Source organism: Hyla sarda, chromosome 11 (genome assembly GCF_029499605.1).
Source record: "Hyla sarda isolate aHylSar1 chromosome 11, aHylSar1.hap1, whole genome shotgun sequence".
Taxonomy (NCBI): Eukaryota; Metazoa; Chordata; class Amphibia; order Anura; family Hylidae; genus Hyla; species Hyla sarda.
The window spans coordinates 105,180,116-105,199,623 of NC_079199.1; the positions used below are offsets into that span (position 1 = coordinate 105,180,116).

At 45.3% G+C, this 19,508-nt stretch overlaps 1 protein-coding gene across 5 annotated transcripts in view; it reads right to left on the minus strand.

Moving 5' to 3' along the window:
- Positions 1-19,508, minus strand: part of KCNN3 (potassium calcium-activated channel subfamily N member 3) — a 162,301-nt gene that overhangs the window by 74,529 nt on the left and 68,264 nt on the right. For 3 of the 5 annotated variants that reach the window (XM_056546582.1, XM_056546583.1, XM_056546586.1), the window contains one exon: positions 15,875-15,970. In XM_056546582.1, coding sequence (XP_056402557.1) covers positions 15,875-15,970 — 96 coding nt within the window. Of the gene's footprint in view, positions 1-15,826; positions 15,834-15,874; positions 15,971-16,372; positions 16,529-19,508 lie in introns of those variants that run through there. The other 2 variants (XM_056546585.1, XM_056546587.1) reach the window with 2 other exon arrangements.

Consider the following 19,508-nt stretch of genomic DNA (forward strand, 5'->3'; position numbering starts at 1 on the left):
GGTGTATATAGAGGGGGGCTGTGTATATAGAGGGGGGCTGTGTATATAGAGGGGGGGCTGTGTATATAGAGGGGGGGCTGTGTATATAGAGGGGGGGCTGTGTATATAAAGGGGGGCTGTGTATATAGAGGGGGGGCTGTGTATATAGAGGGGGGGCTGTGTATATAGAGGGGGGCTGTGTATATAGAGGGGGGGCTGTGTATATAGAGGGGGGGGTGTATATAGAGGGGGGCTGTGTATATAGTGGGGGGGCTATGTATATAGAGGGGGCTGTGTATATAGAGGGGGGCTGTGTATATAGAGGGGGGCTGTGTATATAGAGGGGGCTGTGTATATAGAGGGGGGCTGTGTATATAGAGGGGGGCTGTGTATATAGAGGGGGCTGTGTATATAGAGGGGGGCTGTATATATAGAGGGGGGCTGTGTATATAGAGGAGGGCTGTGTATATAGAGGGGGGGCTGTGTATACTAATAACCTGCAGCGTCGTATGTCTTAGGGGGGATTAAACTGGCAGAGTCACTGGTAGAGAAGGATCTGGGTGACTTGTAGATCACAGACTACAGAATAGCACAATGTCAGGCTGCTGCTTCCAAAGCCGGCAGGATATTGTCATGTATCAAAAGAGGCATGGACTCAAGGGACAGGGACATAATACTTCCCCTTTATAAAGCATTGGTACAGTCTATAGTGTATAATACTCCCCCTTTATAAAGCATTGGTACAGTCTATAGTCTATAATACTCCCCCTTTATAAAGCATTGGTACAGTCTATAGTGTATAATACTCCCCCTTTATAAAGCATTGGTACAGTCTATAGTGTATAATACTCCCCCTTTATAAAGCATTGGTACAGTCTATAGTGTATAATACTCCCCCTTTATAAAGCATTGGTACGGCCTCACCTGGAATATGCTGTTCAGTTTTGGGCACCTGTACATAAAAGGGACACTGCGGAGCTGGAAAGGGGGCAGAGACGCGCGACTAAACTAATATGGGGCCTGGAACATCTTAGCTATGAGGAGCGATTAAAGGAGTTACAATTGTTTAGTCTTGAGAAGAGACGTATAAGGGGGGATATGATAAACGTATATAAGTATATAAATGGCCCATACAAAAAATATGGAGAAAAACTGTTCCAGGTTAAACCCCCCCAAAGGACGAGGGGGCACTCCCTCCATCTGGAGAAGAAAAGGTTTAGTCTAAAGGGGCGACACGCCTTCTTTACCGTGAGGACTGTGAACTTATGGAACAGTCTACCTCAGGAACTGGTCACAGCAGGAACAATTAACAGCTTTAAAACAGGATTAGATACATTCCTGGAACAAAATAACATTAATGCTTATGAAGAAATATAAAACTACATCCCCTTCCCCTTATCCCCTTACACCCTGCACTTCATTCCCTGGTTGGACTTGATGGACGTCTGTCTTTTTTCAACCATACTAACTATGTAACTATAATTCACTGTATTATATAGGGGGAGGCCCCTTCACTGTATTATATAGAGGGAGGCCCCTTCACTGTATTATATAGAGGGAGGCGCCTTCACTGTATTATATAGGGGGAGGCCCCTTCACTGTATTATATAGGGGGAGGCCCCTTCGCCGTATTATATAGCGGGAGCCCCTTCACTGTATTATATAGGGGGAGGCCCCTTCACTGTATTATATAGGGGGAGGCCCCTTCACTGTATTGTATAGGGGGAGGCCCCTTCACTGTATTGTATAGGGGGAGGCCCCTTCACTGTATTATATAGGGGGAGGCGCCTTCACTGTATTGTATAGGGGGAGGCCCCTTCACTGTATTATATAGGGGGAGGCCCCTTCACTGTATTATATAGGGGGATGCCCCCTTCACTGTATTATATAGGGGGGGAGGCCCCTTCACTGTATTATATAGGGGGAGGCCCCTTCACTGTATTATATAGGGGGAGGCCCCTTCACTGTATTATATAGGGGAGGCCCCTTCACTGTATTGTATAGGGGGAGGCCCCTTCACTGTATTATATAGGGGGAGGCCCCTTCACTGTATTATATAGGGGGAGGCCCCTTCACTGTATTATATAGGGGGAGGCCCCTTCACTGTATTATATAGGGGGAGGCCCCTTCGCCGTATTATATAGGGGGAGGCCCCTTCGCCGTATTATATAGGGGGAGGCCCCTTCACTGTATTATATAGGGGGAGGCCCCTTCACTGTATTATATAGGGGGGAGGCCCCTTCACTGTATTATATAGGCCGAGGCCCCTTCACTGTATTATATAGGGGGAGGCCCCTTCACTGTATTATATAGGGGGAGGCGCCTTCACTGTATTATATAGGGGGAGAGGCCCCTTCACTGTATTATATAGGGGGAGGCCCCTTCACTGTATTATATAGGGGGAGGCCCCTTCGCCGTATTATATAGGGGGAGGCCCCTTCACTGTATTATATAGAGGGAGCCGCCTTCACTGTATTATATAGGGGGAGGCGCCTTCACTGTATTATATAGGGGGAGGCCCCTTCACTGTATTATATAGCGGGAGGCCCCTTCACTGTATTATATAGGGGGAGGCGCCTTCACTGTATTATATAGGGGGAGGCCCCTTCGCCGTATTATATAGGGGGAGGCCCCTTCACTGTATTATATAGAGGGAGGCGCCTTCACTGTATTATATAGGGGGAGGCCCCTTCACTGTATTGTATAGGGGGAGGCCCCTTCACTGTATTATATAGGGGGAGGCCCCTTCACTGTATTATATAGGGGGAGGCCCCTTCACTGTATTGTATAGGGGGAGGCCCCTTCACTGTATTATATAGGGGGAGGCCCCTTCGCCGTATTATATAGGGGGAGGCCCCTTCACTGTATTATATAGGGGGAGGCCCCTTCACTGTATTATATAGGGGGGAGGCCCCTTCACTGTATTATATAGGCCGAGGCCCCTTCACTGTATTATATAGGGGGAGGCGCCTTCACTGTATTATATAGGGGGAGAGGCCCCTTCACTGTATTATATAGGGGGAGGCGCCTTCACTGTATTATATAGGGGGAGAGGCCCCTTCACTGTATTATATAGGGGGAGGCGCCTTCACTGTATTATATAGGGGGAGGCCCCTTCGCCGTATTATATAGGGGGAGGCCCCTTCACTGTATTATATAGCGGGAGGCCCCTTCGCCGTATTATATAGGGGGAGGCCCCTTCACTGTATTATATAGGGGGAGGCCCCTTCGCCGTATTATATAGGGGGAGGCCCCTTCACTGTATTATATAGGGGGAGGCCCCTTCGCCGTATTATATAGGGGGAGGCCCCTTCGCCGTATTATATAGGGGGAGGCCCCTTCACTGTATTATATAGGGGGAGGCCCCTTCACTGTATTATATAGGGGGGAGGCCCCTTCACTGTATTATATAGGCCGAGGCCCCTTCACTGTATTATATAGGGGGAGGCCCCTTCACTGTATTATATAGGGGGAGGCGCCTTCACTGTATTATATAGGGGGAGAGGCCCCTTCACTGTATTATATAGGGGGAGGCCCCTTCACTGTATTATATAGGGGGAGGCCCCTTCGCCGTATTATATAGGGGGAGGCCCCTTCACTGTATTATATAGAGGGAGCCGCCTTCACTGTATTATATAGGGGGAGGCGCCTTCACTGTATTATATAGGGGGAGGCCCCTTCACTGTATTATATAGCGGGAGGCCCCTTCACTGTATTATATAGGGGGAGGCGCCTTCACTGTATTATATAGGGGGAGGCCCCTTCACTGTATTATATAGAGGGAGGCGCCTTCACTGTATTATATAGGGGGAGGCCCCTTCACTGTATTGTATAGGGGGAGGCCCCTTCACTGTATTATATAGGGGGAGGCCCCTTCACTGTATTATATAGGGGGAGGCCCCTTCACTGTATTGTATAGGGGGAGGCCCCTTCACTGTATTATATAGGGGGAGGCCCCTTCGCCGTATTATATAGGGGGAGGCCCCTTCACTGTATTATATAGGGGGAGGCCCCTTCACTGTATTATATAGGGGGGAGGCCCCTTCACTGTATTATATAGGCCGAGGCCCCTTCACTGTATTATATAGGGGGAGGCGCCTTCACTGTATTATATAGGGGGAGAGGCCCCTTCACTGTATTATATAGGGGGAGGCGCCTTCACTGTATTATATAGGGGGAGAGGCCCCTTCACTGTATTATATAGGGGGAGGCGCCTTCACTGTATTATATAGGGGGAGGCCCCTTCGCCGTATTATATAGGGGGAGGCCCCTTCACTGTATTATATAGCGGGAGGCCCCTTCGCCGTATTATATAGGGGGAGGCCCCTTCACTGTATTATATAGAGGGAGGCGCCTTCACTGTATTATATAGGGGGAGGCCCCTTCACTGTATTATATAGGGGGAGGCGCCTTCACTGTATTATATAGGGGGAGGCCCCTTCACTGTATTATATAGAGGGAGGCCCCTTCACTGTATTATATAGGGGGAGAGGCCCCTTCACTGTATTATATAGAGGGAGGCGCCTTCACTGTATTATATAGGGGGAGGCCCCTTCACTGTATTATATAGAGGGAGGCGCCTTCACTGTATTATATAGGGGGAGGCCCCTTCACTGTATTATATAGGGGGAGGCGCCTTCACTGTATTATATAGGGGGAGGCCCCTTCACTGTATTATATAGAGGGAGGCGCCTTCACTGTATTATATAGGGGGAGGCCCCTTCGCCGTATTATATAGGGGGAGGCCCCTTCACTGTATTATATAGGGGGAGGCCCCTTCACTGTATTATATAGAGGGAGGCGCCTTCACTGTATTATATAGGGGGAGGCCCCTTCACTGTATTATATAGGGGGAGGCCCCTTCACTTTATTATATAGGGGGGAGGCCCCTTCACTGTATTATATAGAGGGAGGCGCCTTCACTGTATTATATAGGGGGAGGCCTCTTCGCTGTATTATATAGGGGGAGGCCCCTTCACTGTATTATATAGAGGGAGGCGCCTTCACTGTATTATATAGGGGGAGGCCCCTTCACTGTATTATATAGGGGGAGGCCCCTTCACTGTATTATATAGGGGGGAGGCCCCTTCACTGTATTATATAGGCCGAGGCCCCTTCACTGTATTATATAGGGGGAGGCGCCTTCACTGTATTATATAGGGGGAGAGGCCCCTTCACTGTATTATATAGGGGGAGGCGCCTTCACTGTATTATATAGGGGGAGAGGCCCCTTCACTGTATTATATAGGGGGAGGCGCCTTCACTGTATTATATAGGGGGAGGCCCCTTCGCCGTATTATATAGGGGGAGGCCCCTTCACTGTATTATATAGCGGGAGGCCCCTTCGCCGTATTATATAGGGGGAGGCCCCTTCACTGTATTATATAGAGGGAGGCGCCTTCACTGTATTATATAGGGGGAGGCCCCTTCACTGTATTATATAGGGGGAGGCGCCTTCACTGTATTATATAGGGGGAGGCCCCTTCACTGTATTATATAGAGGGAGGCCCCTTCACTGTATTATATAGGGGGAGAGGCCCCTTCACTGTATTATATAGAGGGAGGCGCCTTCACTGTATTATATAGGGGGAGGCCCCTTCACTGTATTATATAGAGGGAGGCGCCTTCACTGTATTATATAGGGGGAGGCCCCTTCACTGTATTATATAGGGGGAGGCGCCTTCACTGTATTATATAGGGGGAGGCCCCTTCACTGTATTATATAGAGGGAGGCGCCTTCACTGTATTATATAGGGGGAGGCCCCTTCGCCGTATTATATAGGGGGAGGCCCCTTCACTGTATTATATAGAGGGAGGCGCCTTCACTGTATTATATAGGGGGAGGCCCCTTCGCCGTATTATATAGGGGGAGGCCCCTTCACTGTATTATATAGGGGGAGGCCCCTTCACTGTATTATATAGAGGGAGGCCCCTTCACTGTATTATATAGGGGGAGGCCCCTTCACTTTATTATATAGGGGGGAGGCCCCTTCACTGTATTATATAGAGGGAGGCGCCTTCACTGTATTATATAGGGGGAGGCCTCTTCGCTGTATTATATAGGGGGAGGCCCCTTCACCGTATTCTATAGGGGGAGGCCCCTTCGCCATATTCTATAGGGGGAGGCCCCTTCGTCGTATTATATAGAGGGAGGCGCCTTCACTGTATTATATAGGGGGAGGCCCCTTCGCCGTATTCTATAGGGGGAGACCCCTTCACTGTATTATATAGGGGGAGACCCCTTCACTGTATTATATAGGGGAGCCCCCTTTGCCGTATTATATAGGGGGAGGCCCCTTCACTGTATTATATAGGGGAGCCCCTTTCGCCGTATTATATAGGGGGAGACCCCTTCACCGTATTCTATAGGGGGATGCCCCTTCACTGTATTCTATAGGGGGAGACCCCTTCACCACATTCTATAGGGGATGCCCCTTCGTTGTATTCTATAGGGGGAGTCCACTTTACGGTAGCATATAGGGGATGCCCCCTTTACAGTATTATATAGGGGGAGGCCCCTTCACCATATTCTATAGGGGGAGGCCCCTTCACTGTATTATATAGGGGGAGGCCCCTTCACTGTATTTTATATAGGGGAGGCCCCTTCACTGTATTATATAGGGGGAGGCCCCTTCACCGTATTATATAGGGGGTGAACTGCACAGTATATTATAGGGGGAGGCCCCTTCACCGTATTATTTAGGGGGTGAACTGCACAATATATTATAGGGGGAGGCCCCTTCACCGTATTCTATAGGGGAGGCCCCTTCACCATATTCTATAGGGAGAGGCCCCTTCGTTGTATTATATAGGGGGTGAACTGCACAGTATATTATAGGGGGAGGCCCCTTCACCGTATTCTATAGGGGAGGCCCCTTCACCATATTCTATAGGGAGAGGCCCCTTCGTTGTATTATATAGGGGGTGAACTGCACAGTATATTATAGGGGGAGGCCCCTTCACCATATTCTATAGGGAGAGGCCCCTTCACCGTATTATTTAGGGGGTGAACTGCACAATATATTATAGGGGGAGGCCCCTTCACCGTATTCTATAGGGAGAGGCCCCTTCACTGTATTATATAGGGGGTGAACTGCACAGTATATTATAGGGGGAGGCCCCTTCACCGTATTCTATAGGGGAGGCCCCTTCACCATATTCTATAGGGAGAGGCCCCTTCACCATATTCTATAGCGGGAGGCCCCTTCACTGTATTATATAGGGGGAGGCCCCTTCACTGTATTATATAGGGGGAGGCCCCTTCACCGTATTCTCTAGGGGGTGAACTGCACAGTATATTATAGGGGGCCGGAGAGAAAACCCGCTCCCAGCAGCACAGCACCTCTTAGAAGATCTCGGCATGCCGGCTTTATACTTCGAGTGGCTGCAGAACAATCTAATACTAGAAATACACGGAGGGATTTGTTAGAAAACCTTTATATAACAGCGCATTGTGCAGGATCGTGGGCGAGCGTGGTGCCAGGGCCTACGCCTGCACTGTTTTGTAAAAATGAAAGAGAACAGATTTGCAAACACCTCTCACCCGCAAATGTGATTGATACAAAAACAGCTGGAATATGGCGGAGGACAGAGAGAAGCGGTATAACGGAGAAGATATATAATACAGCCTATCCATCACTAGAGATCAGCGGTGACATCACTGAGAATACAGCCTATCCATCACTAGAGATCAGCAGTGACATCACTGAGAATACAGCCTATCCATCACTAGAGATCAGCGGTGACATCACTAAGAATACAGTCTATCCATCACTAGAGATCAGCGGTGACATCACTGAGAATACAGCCTATCCATCACTAGAGATCAGCAGTGACATCACTGAGAATACAGCCTATCCATCACTAGAGATCAGCGGTGACATCACTAAGAATACAGCCTAGCCATCACTAGAGATCAGCGGTGACATCACTGAGAATACAGCCTATCCATCACTAGAGATCAGCGGTGACATCACTGAGAATACAGCCTATCCATCACTAGAGATCAGTGGTGACATCACTGAGAATACAGCCTATCCATCACTAGAGATCAGCGGTGACATCACTGATAATACTGCCTATCCATCACTAGAGATCAGCGGTGACATCACTGAGAATACAGCCTATCCATCACTAGAGATCAGCGGTGACATCACTGAATATAGCCTATCCATTACTAGAGGTCAGCGGTGACATCACTGAGAATACATCCTATCCATCACTAGAGATCAGCGGTGACATCACTGAGAATACAGCCTATCCATCACTAGAGATCAGCGGTGACATCACTGAGAATACATCCTATCCATCACTAGAGATCAGCGGTGACATCACTGAGAATACAGCCTATCCATCACTAGAGATCAGCGGTGACATCACTGAGAATACAGCCTATCCATCACTAGAGATCAGCGGTGACATCACTGAGAATACAGCCTATCCATCACTAGAGATCAGCGGTGACATCACTGAGAATACATCCTATCCATCACTAGAGATCAGCGGTGACATCATTGAGAATACAGCCTATCCATTCACTAGAGATCAGTGGTGACATCACTGAGAATACAGCCTATCCATCAATAGAGATCAGCAGTGACATCACTGAGAATACAGCCTATCCATTACTAGAGGTCAGCGGTGACATCACTGAGAATACAGCCTATCCATCACTAGAGATCAGCGGTGACATCACTGAGAATACAGCCTATCCATCACTTGAGATCAGCGGTGACATCACTGAGAATACAGCCTATCCATACACTAGAGATCAGCGGTGACATCACTGAGAATACATCCTATCCATCACTAGAGATAAGCGGTGACATCACTAGAGATCAGCAGTGACATCACTGAGAATACAGCCTATCCATTCACTAGAGATCAGCGGTAACATCACTGGGAATACAGCCTATCCATCACTAGAGATCAGCGGTGACATCACTGAGAATACAGCCTATCCATTCACTAGAGATCAGCAGGGATATCACTGAAAATACAGCCTAGCCATCACTAGAGATCAGCGGTGACATCACTGAGAATACAGTCTATCCATCACTAGAGATCAGCGGTGACATCACTGAGAATACATCCTATCCATCACTAGAGATCAGCGGTGACATCACTGAGAATACATCCTATCCATTCACTAGAGATCAGCGGTGACATCACTGAGAATACAGCCTATCCATCACTAGAGATCAGCGGTGACATCACTGAGAATACAGCCTATCCATCACTAGTGATCAGCGGTGACATCACTGAGAATACAACCTATCCATCACTAGAGATCAGCGGTGACATCACTGAGAATACAGCCTATCCATCACTAGAGATCAGCGGTGACATCACTGAGAATACAGCCTATCCATCACTAGAGATCAGCGGTGACATCACTGAGAATACAGCCTATCCATCACTAGAGATCAGCGGTGACATCACTGAGAATACATCCTATCCATCACTAGAGATCAGCAGTGACATCACTGAGAATACAGCCTATCCATCACTAGAGATCAGCGGTGACATCACTGAGAATACAGCCTATCCATCACTAGAGATCAGCTGTGACATCACTGAGAATACAGCCTATCCATCACTAGAGATCAGCGGTGACATCACTGAGAATACATCCTATCCATCACTAGAGATCAGCGGTGACATCACTGAGAATACAGCCTATATATCACTAGAGATCAGCGGTGACATCACTGAGAATACAGCCTATCCATCACTAGAGATCAGCGGTGACATCACTGAGAATACAGCCTATCCATCACTAGAGATCAGAAGTGACATCACTGAGAATACAGCCTATCCATCACTAGAGATCAGCGGTGACATCACTGAGAATACAGCCTATCCATCACCAGAGATCAGCGGTGACATCACTGAGAATACAGCTTATCCATCACTAGAGATCAGCGGTGACATCACTGAGAATACAGCCTATCCATCACTAGAGATCAGCGGTGACATCACTGAGAATACATCCTATCCATCACTAGAGATCAGCGGTGACATCACTGAGAATGCAGCCTATCCATCACTAGAGATCAGCGGTGACATCACTGAGAATACAGCCTATCCATCACTAGAGATCAGCGGTGACATCACTGAGAATACATCCTATCCATTCACTAGAGATCAGCGGTGGCATCACTGAGACTACAGCCTATCCATCACTAGAGATCAGCGGTGACATCACTGAGAATACAGCCTATCCATCACTAGAGATCAGCGGTGACATCACTGAGAATACATCCTATCCATCACTAGAGATCAGCGGTGACATCACTGAGAATACAGACTATCCATTCACTAGAGATCAGCGGTGGCATCACTGAGAATACAGCCTATCCATCACTAGAGATCAGCGGTGACATCACTGAGAATACAGCCTATCCATCACTAGAGATCAGCGGTGACATCACTGAGAATACAGTCTATCCATCACTAGAGATCAGCGGTGACATCACTGAGGATACAGCCTATCCATTCACTAGAGATCAGCGGTGACATCCCTGAGAATACAGCCTATCCATCACTAGAAATGAGCGGTGACATCACTGAGAATACATCCTATCCATCACTAGAGATCAGCGGTGACATCACTGAGAATACATCCTATCCATCACTAGAGATCAGCAGTGACATCACTGAGAATACAGCCTATCCATCACTAGAGATCAGCGGTGACATCACTGAGAATACAGCCTATCCATCACTAGAGATCAGTGGTGACATCACTGAGAATACAGCCTATAAATCACTAGAGATCAGCGGTGACATCACTGAGAATACAGCCTATCCATCACTAGAGATCAGCGGTTACATCACTAAGAATACAGCCTATCCATCACTAGAGATCAGCGGTGACATCACTGAGAATACAGTCTATCCATCACTAGAGATCAGCGGTGACATCACTGAGAATACAGCCTATCCATCACTAGAGATCAGCGGTGACATCACTGAGAATACAGCCTATCCATCACTAGAGATCAGCGGTGACATCACTGAGAATACAGCCTATCCATCACTAGAGATCAGCGGTGACATCACTGAGAATACAGCCTATCCATCACTAGAGATCAGTGGTGACATCACTGAGAATACAGCCTATCCATCACTAGAGATCAGCGGTGACATCACTGAGAATACAGCCTATCCATCACTAGAGATCAGCGGTGACATCACTGAGAATACAGCCTATCCATCACTAGAGATCAGCTGTGACATCACTGAGAATACAGCCTATCCATCACTAGAGATCAGCGGTGACATCACTGAGAATACAGCCTATCCATCACTAGAGATCAGCGGTGACATCACTGAGAATACAGCCTATCCATCACTAGAGATCAGCGGTGACATCACTGAGAATACAGCCTATCCATCACTAGAGATCAGCGGTGACATCACTGAGAATACAGCCTATCCATCACTAGAGATCAGTGGTGACATCACTGAGAATACAGCCTATCCATACACTAGAGATCAGCGGTGACATCACTGAGATTACAGCCTATCCATCACTAGAGATCAGCGGTGACATCACTGAGAATACAGCCTATCCATCACTAGAGATCAGTGGTGACATCACTGAGAATACATCCTATCCATCACTAGAGATCAGCGGTGACATCACTGAGAATACAGCCTATCCATCACTAGAGATCAGCGGTGACATCACTGAGAATACAGCCTATCCATCACTAGAGATCAGCGGTGACATCACTGAGAATACAGCCTATCCATCACTAGAGATCAGCGGTGACATCACTGAGAATACAGCCTATCCATCACTAGAGATCAGCGGTGACATCACTGAGAATACAGCCTATCCATCACTAGAGATCAGCGGTGACATCACTGAGAATACAGCCTATCCATCACTAGAGATCAGCGGTGACATCACTGAGAATACAGTCTATCCATCACTAGAGATCAGCGGTGACATCACTGAGAATACAGCCTATCCATCACTAGAGATCAGCGGTGACATCACTGAGGATACAGCCTATCCATCACTAGAGATCAGCGGTGACATCACTGAGGATACAGCCTATCCATCACTAGAGATCAGTAGTAAATCTTTAAAGGGGTACTCTACTTGAAAGTTAAATAGATTTGAATATGACTTCTTTTTAAAAATCTTAATCCTTCCAGTACTTAACAGCAGCTGTATGCTCCACAGAAAGTTGTGTAGTTCTTTCCAGTCTGGCCACAGTGCTCTCTGCTGACACCTCTGTCCATGTCAGGAACTGTCCAGAGCAGGAGAGGTTTGTTATGGGGATTTGCTCCTGCTCTGGACAGTTCCTGATATGGACAGAGATGTCAGCAGAGAGCACTGTGGTGAGAATGGAAAGAACTACACAACTTCCTGTGGAGCATACAGCAGCTGGTAAGTACTGGAAGAATTAAGATTTTTAAATAGAAGGAATTTACTAATCGTTTAACTTTCTGGCACCAGTTGAATTAAGAAATATATATTTCCCAGCGGAGTACCCCTTTATTCAGTACCCTTCTTAGACTATTATACTGTTATTATGCTCGTGACTGATCCTGCTGTTTGCTTAGTGACCGGTCATATCCCAGGATCAGCTGTTCCCTTCTCTGCAGCTAATACCTGGATGTCCTGACTCATTTATAGGACCCCGGAGATCCCCCATTGAATGTACCCAGGAGGCTCATAGGGGGCACATTCATTTACCAGGTTGGCATTTGCCAGTTCTCAATGTCCGACAACTCCTGCCAAATCTCTTGTACCCATTTTGTTGTCCATGAGGAGAATAAGGAACAATCTAAAGTCCCAGCAAAGGACTAAATGTATAGAACATCATGTGACTATATACAGGAGATATATAACTTATACCAGCTGTGCATATATATTATATACAGTATATACCAGGTTATACCAGCATGGTCCATATCACTATATACAGGAGATATATAACTTATACCAGCTGTGCATATATATTATATACAGTATATACCAGGTTATACCAGCATGGTCCATATCACTATATACAGGAGATATATAACTTATACCAGCTGTACATATATATTATATACAGTATATACCAGATTATACCAGCATGGTCCATATCACTATATACAGGAGATATATAACTTATACCAGCTGTGCATATATATTATATACAGTATATACCAGGTTATACCAGCATGGTCCATATCACTATATACAGGAGATATATAACTTATACCAGCTGTGCATATATATTATATACAGTATATACCAGGTTATACCAGCATGGTCCATATCACTATATACAGGAGATATATAACTTATACCAGCTGTACATATATATTATATACAGTATATACCCAGGTTATACCAGCATGGTCCATATCACTATATACAGGAGATATATAACTTATACCAGCTGTACATATATATATTATATAGTATATACCAGGTTATACCAGCATGGTCCATATCACTATATACAGTATATATATATATATATATATATATATATATATATATATATAACTTATACCAGCTGTACATATATATTATATACAGTATATACCAGGTTATACCAGCTTGGTCCATATGACTCTATACAGGAGATATATAACTTATACCAGCTGTACATAAATATATTATATACAGTATATACCAGGTTATACCAGCATGGTCCATATCACTATATACAGGAGATATATAACTTATACCAGCTGTACATATATATTATATACAGTATATACCAGGTTATACCAGCATGGTCCATATCACTATATACAGGAGATATATAACTTATACCAGCTGTACATATATATATTATATACAGTATATACCAGGTTATACCAGCATGGTCCATATCACTATATACAGGAGATATATAACTTATACCAGCTGTACATATATATTATATACAGTATATACCAGGTTATACCAGCATGGTCCATATCACTATATACAGGAGATATATAACTTATACCAGCTGTACATATATATTATATAAAGTATATACCCAGGTTATACCAGCATGGTCCATATCACTATATACAGGAGATATATAACTTATACCAGCTGTACATATATAATTATATACAGTATATACCAGGTTATACCAGCATGGTCCATATCACTATATACAGGAGATATATAACTTATACGAGCTGTACATATATATTATATACAGTATATACCAGGTTATACCAGCATGGTCCATATCACGATATACAGGAGATATATAACTTATACCAGCTGTACGTATATATTATATACAGTATATACCAGGTTATACCCGCATGGTCCATATCACTATATACAGGAGATATATAACTTATACCAGCTGTACATATATATTATATACAGTATATACCAGGTTATACCAGCATGGTCCTTATCACTATATACAGGAGATATATAACTTATACCAGCTGTACATATCTATTATATACAGTATATACCCAGGTGGTCCATATCACTATATACAGGAGATATATAACTTATACCAGCTGTACATATATAATTATATACAGTATATACCAGGTTAAATAATAATTATAATACTGCCACACACTGTACCCTCTGACTATAATACTGCCACACACTGTGCCCTCTGACTACACTGTACCCTCTGACTATAATACTGCCACACACTGTACCCACTGACTATAATACTGCCACACACTGTACCCTCTGACTATAATACTGCCACACACTGTGCCCCTGAATATAAGACTGCCACACACTGTACCCTCTGAATATAATACTGCCACACACTGTACCCTCTGGATATAATACTGCCGCACACAGCGCCCTCTTACTATAATACTGCCACACACTGTGCCCTCTGACTATAATACTGCCACACACTGTGCCCTCTTACTATAATACTGCCACACACTGTACCCTCTGACTGTAATACTGCCACACACTGTACCCTCTGATTATAATACTGCCACACACTGTACCCTCTGACTATAATATTGCCACACACTGTACCCTCTGACTATAATACTGCCACATACTGTACCCTTTGACTATAATACTGCCACACACTGTACCCTCTGACTATAATACTGCCACACACTGTGCCCTCTGATTATAATACTGCCACACACTCTACCCCCTGACTGTAATACTGCCACATACTGTACCCTCTGACTATAATACTGCCACACACTGTACCATCTGATTATAATACTGCCACACACTGTACCCTCTGATTATAATTCTGCCACACACTGTACCCTCTGACTATAATACTGCCACACACTGTACCCTCTGACTATAATACTGCCACACACTGTGCCCTCTGATTATAATACTGCCACACACTGTACCCCCTGACTGTAATACTGCCACACACTGTACCCTCTTACTGTAATACTGCCACATACTGTACCCTCTGACTATAATACTGCCACACACTGCGCCCTCGGACTATAATACTGCCACACACTGTGCCGTCTGTCTATAATACTGCTACATGGTGCTCCCTTATAACAACAGCTCCACACGCTGAGGGGGAGATTTATGAATCCTTGTGCAGAGGAGCAGTTGCCCGTAGCAACCAATCAGATTTCAGCTTTCATTTTTAAAGAGGCCTCTAAAAATGAAAGCTTGAATCTGATTGGTTGTTATGGGCAACTGCTCCTCTGCACAAGGATTAATAGATCTACTTGTGTCCTCTGAATATGCTGCTGCCACATAGTGCCCATATATATATATATATATATATATATATATATATAATGTTATAGACTGTGCCCTCCATAACTGGGGCGGGATGGCTCAAACATATGACAGGGTCACCTACCTGCACCTCTAACCATGATGGGACAGACTTATTACAGTGTCACCTACCTGCACCTCTCGGTCATGATGGGACAGACATATTACAGGGTCACTTACCTGCACCTCTCGGGCATGATAAGCGATGATCAGTCCCAGCAGAATGATGGAGGATAAACTTATAAGGCATTTCAGGGCCAGAGAAAACATTGAGTCCTGGAAGGAAAAAAAAAAAGTCAGGAGAGAACAAGAGGCCAGGACAGTATAGGGGTATACAACCTAGAGGACCAGTATATAGATATATATCTAGGTGTACAATAGGAATCTATATATGTCTAGTCAGGAGAGAACAAAGAGCCAGGACAGTATAGCAGTATAAAGTACAATGTAGAGGACCAGAGTGTATATGTATGTGTGTATATATATATGGTCAGCACATCCTAATACACAACTATTGTATGTAATAAATATACAGGTGCACGCTGCTGCTGCTGCGGTTGAACTACAAATACTAACAAGAGGATAAGAGTAGCAGCACACTGCTAGCGCTAAGCTGCATATGACATATGTTTTACTTTGCAATACTGCTATAGAGAAAAATAGAGGTTCTTATCTTACCGTTTGGCCAAATAGTGTGCACCATCCCACCACGATAAGGGGACCTCATTGGGACGGACCCTACACTATGACTATGTCTCTTCAGGACTGCACTGAGCCTCAATATCTGGGCATGTAGGGGAAGATTTATCAAAACCTGTGCAGAGGAAGAGTGGTGCAGTTGCCCGTAGCAACCAATCAGGTCACTTTCATTTTTCCCAGGCCTCTTTAAAAATGAAAGAAGCAATCTTATTGGTTGCCATGGGCAACGGCACCACTTTTCCTCTGCACAGGTTTTGATAAATCTTCCCTGTACGGTCTGGCACATCCCTCACCTAGTGGGATGGTACACACTTTGGGGGAGATTTATCAAAACTTGTCTAAAGGAAAAATTTTCGAGTTGCCCATAGCAACCAATCAGATCGTTGCTTTCATTTTTGAAAAGGCCTCTGAAAATGAAAGATTATCTGATTGGTTGCCATAGGCAACTCAGCAACTTTTCATCTGCACAGGTTTTGATAAATCTCCAGGTAGAGAAAACAGACATGGCCGCACATCCACAATTTTGTATTTTGATCTAATTGCTTCTCAGCATAATTTCAAAAACTAACAGGTTGTCAGTATACACAGAACCTTGTTCACACTGGTGTGGTGCTGTCCATTGCTGCCGCGGCACCGTGTCTGCAGGGGGGGTGCGGCCTGGAGACTGGTTTGAGTGGCATTGGGGCCGCTCTGCCAGTGGGTCGTTTCCCTCCCGTGAGCACTGGTGTTGTGGCAGTGGTGGTCGCAGCCCGGTGCTGCGCCATTTTATGCTAGGGACGTTAGGGACCCACTCTAAATAGGTGGCCTTGACGTGGCATGTGGGCTTGTACCTTTTGATCAAAATGTATAATAACAACCTGTTAGTTTTTGAAATTATGCTGAGAAGCAATTACCGTATTTATCGGCGTATAACACGCACTTTTTAGGCTAAAGTTTTTAGCCTAAAGTCTGTGTGCGTGTTATACGCCGATACACCCCCAGGAAAGGCAGGGGGAGAGAGGCCGTCGCTGCCCGCTTCTCTCCCCCTGCCTTTCCTGGGGTCTAGAGCGCTGCTGCCAGCCCTTCTCACCCCCTGGCTATCGGCGCCGCTGCCCATTCTGTCCCCCTGACTATCGGTGCCGGCGCCCCATTGCCGACAGCCAGGGGGAGATAGGGGCAGCGGCACCCATTGCCGGCGTCGCTGCCCCGTTGCCTCCCCCCATCCCCGGTGGCATAATTACCTGAGTCGGGTCCGCGCTGCTGCAGGCCTCCGGCGTGCGTCCCCGGCGTCGTGCTATGCGCTGAACGGCGCGGCGCAAGACGTCAGTGCGCCGCGCCGTGCATAGCAACGACGCAGGGGACGCACGCCGGAGGCCTGGAGCAGCGCGGACCCGACTCAGGTAATTATGCCACCGGGGATGGGGGGAGGCAACGGGGCAGCGGCGCCAGCAATGGGTGCCGCTGCCCCTTCTCTCCCCCTGGCTATCGGCGCCGGCACCGATGGTCAGGGGGACAGAACGGGCAGCGGCGCCGATAGCCAGGGGGTGAGAAGGGCCGACAGCAGCGCTCTAGACCCCAGGAAAGGCAGGGGGAGAGAAGCGGGCAGGGACGGCCTCTCTCCCACTGCCTTTCCTGGGGGTATATCGGGGTATACACGCGCACACACGCACGCTCATTTTACCATGGATATTTGGGTAAAAAACTTTTTTTACCCAAATATCCTTGGTAAAATGAGGGTGCGTGTTATAGGCCGGTGTGTGGTATACCCCGATAAATACGGTAGATCAAAATACAAAATTGTGGATGTGCGGCCATGTCTGCTTTTTCTACCTGGATTCACATTTCATATATGAGATATATATAACTTATACCAGCTGTACATATATAATTATATACAGTTTATACCAGGTTATACCAGCATGGTCCATATCACTATATACAGGAGATATATAACTTATACCAGCTGTACATATATAATTATATACAGTATATACCAGGTTATACCAGCATGGTCCATATCACTATATACAGGAGATATATAACTTATACCAGCTGTACATATATAATTATATACAGTATATACCAGGTTATACCAGCATGGTCCATATCACTATATACAGGAGATATATAACTTATACCAGCTGTACATATATAATTATATACAGTTTATACCAGGTTAAACCAGCATGGTCCATATCACTATATACAGGAGATATATAACTTATACCAGCTGTACATATATAATTATATACAGTATATACCAGGTTATACCAGCATATCACTATATACGGGAGATATATAACTTATACCAGCTGTACATATATAATTATATACAGTATATACCAGGTTATACCGGCATGGTCCATATCACTATATACAGGAGATATATAACTTATACCAGCTGTACATATATATTATATATAACTTATACCAGCTGTACATATATATTATATACAGTATATACCAGGTTATACCAGCATGGTCCATATCACTATATACGGGAGATATATAACTTATACCAGCTGTACATATATATTATATACAGTATATACCAGGTTATACCAGCATGGTCCATATCACTATATACGGGAGATATATAACTTATACCAGCTGTACATATATATTATATACAGTATATACCAGCATGGTCCATATCACTATATACGGGAGATATATAACTTATACCAGCTGTACATATATAATTATATACAGTATATACCAGGTTATACCGGCATGGTCCATATCACTATATACAGGAGATATATAACTTATACCAGCTGTACATATATATTATATACAGTATATACCCAGGTTATACCAGCATGGTCCATATCACTATATACAGTATATATATATATATATATATATCTTATACCAGCTGTACATATATATTATATACAGTATATACCCAGGTTATACCAGCATAGTCTATGCCACTATATATAGAAGATGTATGTGTCACGTTGTGCTGGGCAGGGAATAGTGCCGTCTGCTCTCACCCAGATCCATTATCTCTGTCTACTTAGGTAATCGGCCAAATCGACAATTCCACAACACCGAGCCGGTCCCTGCCCTGGAGTCAAAAACCAAAAGGGACTGCATCAAAATCAGGAGACAAAGGGTTAACCATACACCA